This window comes from Cariama cristata, unplaced genomic scaffold (genome assembly GCF_000690535.1).
Source record: "Cariama cristata isolate BGI_N322 unplaced genomic scaffold, ASM69053v1 scaffold23473, whole genome shotgun sequence".
NCBI lineage: Eukaryota > Metazoa > Chordata > Aves > Cariamiformes > Cariamidae > Cariama > Cariama cristata.
The window spans coordinates 3,189-4,204 of record NW_009609239.1 but is presented as its reverse complement, the minus strand read 5'-3'; the positions used below and the strand labels follow the sequence as shown (position 1 = coordinate 4,204).

Sequence of the window (1,016 nt, the reverse complement as noted above, 5' to 3'; positions counted from 1 at the left end):
ATCGATGACGGTGCCGCCGCAGATGTGGATCGGCCCGTACTGCACACTGACTTGCCAGGGCCATTTGCTCACGGAGGTTTCCTTTCCTCCGATGATCCGGCCAGAAATCCTCTGTCCGCAGGCTGGAGGGGAGAGCAGGGCTGAGAGAAGAGCTCAGAGAGAAGGCAAGCCTGGAGGTGGACGCACACAACATCCCCACCGCCCGCAGGCACCAGCGGTGCTCGGTACGTTCGTAGGGGCCAGCGGAGACCATGGGAATGCAATCTTTGTAGTTTTCTGTTACCCAGAAAGTTTGCTGGAAAACGCCCTATTTGCCCAACCCTGTGCAGAGAAGGGAGGAAAGCACTCCCAAGCAAGCGTTTGGCCTTGCCCACCCGCCCTTGGCTACGTGCCCTGCCAGCCCCCTTACTTGTGCATCGGAGGGAGACGTACTTTCCCGTGAGACACTGCGAGCTGCAGGAGAGAAGACGGAGAGGCGACCTCAGCCCCAGCCCTGCAGCGCCAGGGCACGGGCAGGGCCAGGAGGCGAAAACGCCTGGTACCTGTTGAGGCTCTGCTGGATGGTCTCTCGCTCATCAGTCACGGTGAGGCTCTTGCCAGAGACGTGCAGGGGAATGTACTCAGTCTGTGATGCACTGGGAGGGGAGAGGAGAGCAGCAGTGAGGGTCCCCCCCAGTTACACACTGACCGCCTGGTCCCTGCCTTCTCAAAGGGGCTCCGCACATTAAACCCAGGGAGGTCGGACTGAAACGCCCAGAGCAGCGCTGGACACACAGCCTTCCAGTGGAAAAGCACAATGCTGGGGGAAAGAGCAGAGCAGATCATGCACCCAGCCGGGGCAGGAGGGCCAGAGCAACACCCAGGGGGCTGGCAGGGCCCCAGCGCCCGAGCAGAATGACCCATCCTCACGGAATTACTTCTGAAATCCCAGCTGCTGGCAGGTTTTTCTGGAGAAGGAGTCATCCCAGGCGCTGCTGCACACCGGCCGCCACCGGCCCCCAGTGCCTGAGTAGACG

The 1,016-nt window shown here is 61.3% G+C and overlaps 1 protein-coding gene across 1 annotated transcript in view; it reads right to left on the bottom strand.

Annotated features, from left to right (window-relative positions):
- Nucleotides 1-3: 3 nt before the first annotated feature.
- Nucleotides 4-1,016, bottom strand: part of LOC104159545 (transmembrane protease serine 13-like) — a gene marked incomplete at both ends in the record, with an annotated part of 2,684 nt that continues 1,671 nt past the window's right edge. The window contains 4 exons of the mRNA XM_009697482.1: nt 4-122; nt 410-453; nt 543-635; nt 918-1,016. The exon at nt 918-1,016 is cut by the window's right edge and continues 32 nt beyond it. Coding sequence (XP_009695784.1) covers nt 4-122; nt 410-453; nt 543-635; nt 918-1,016 — 355 coding nt within the window. The remainder of the gene's footprint in view (nt 123-409; nt 454-542; nt 636-917) is intronic.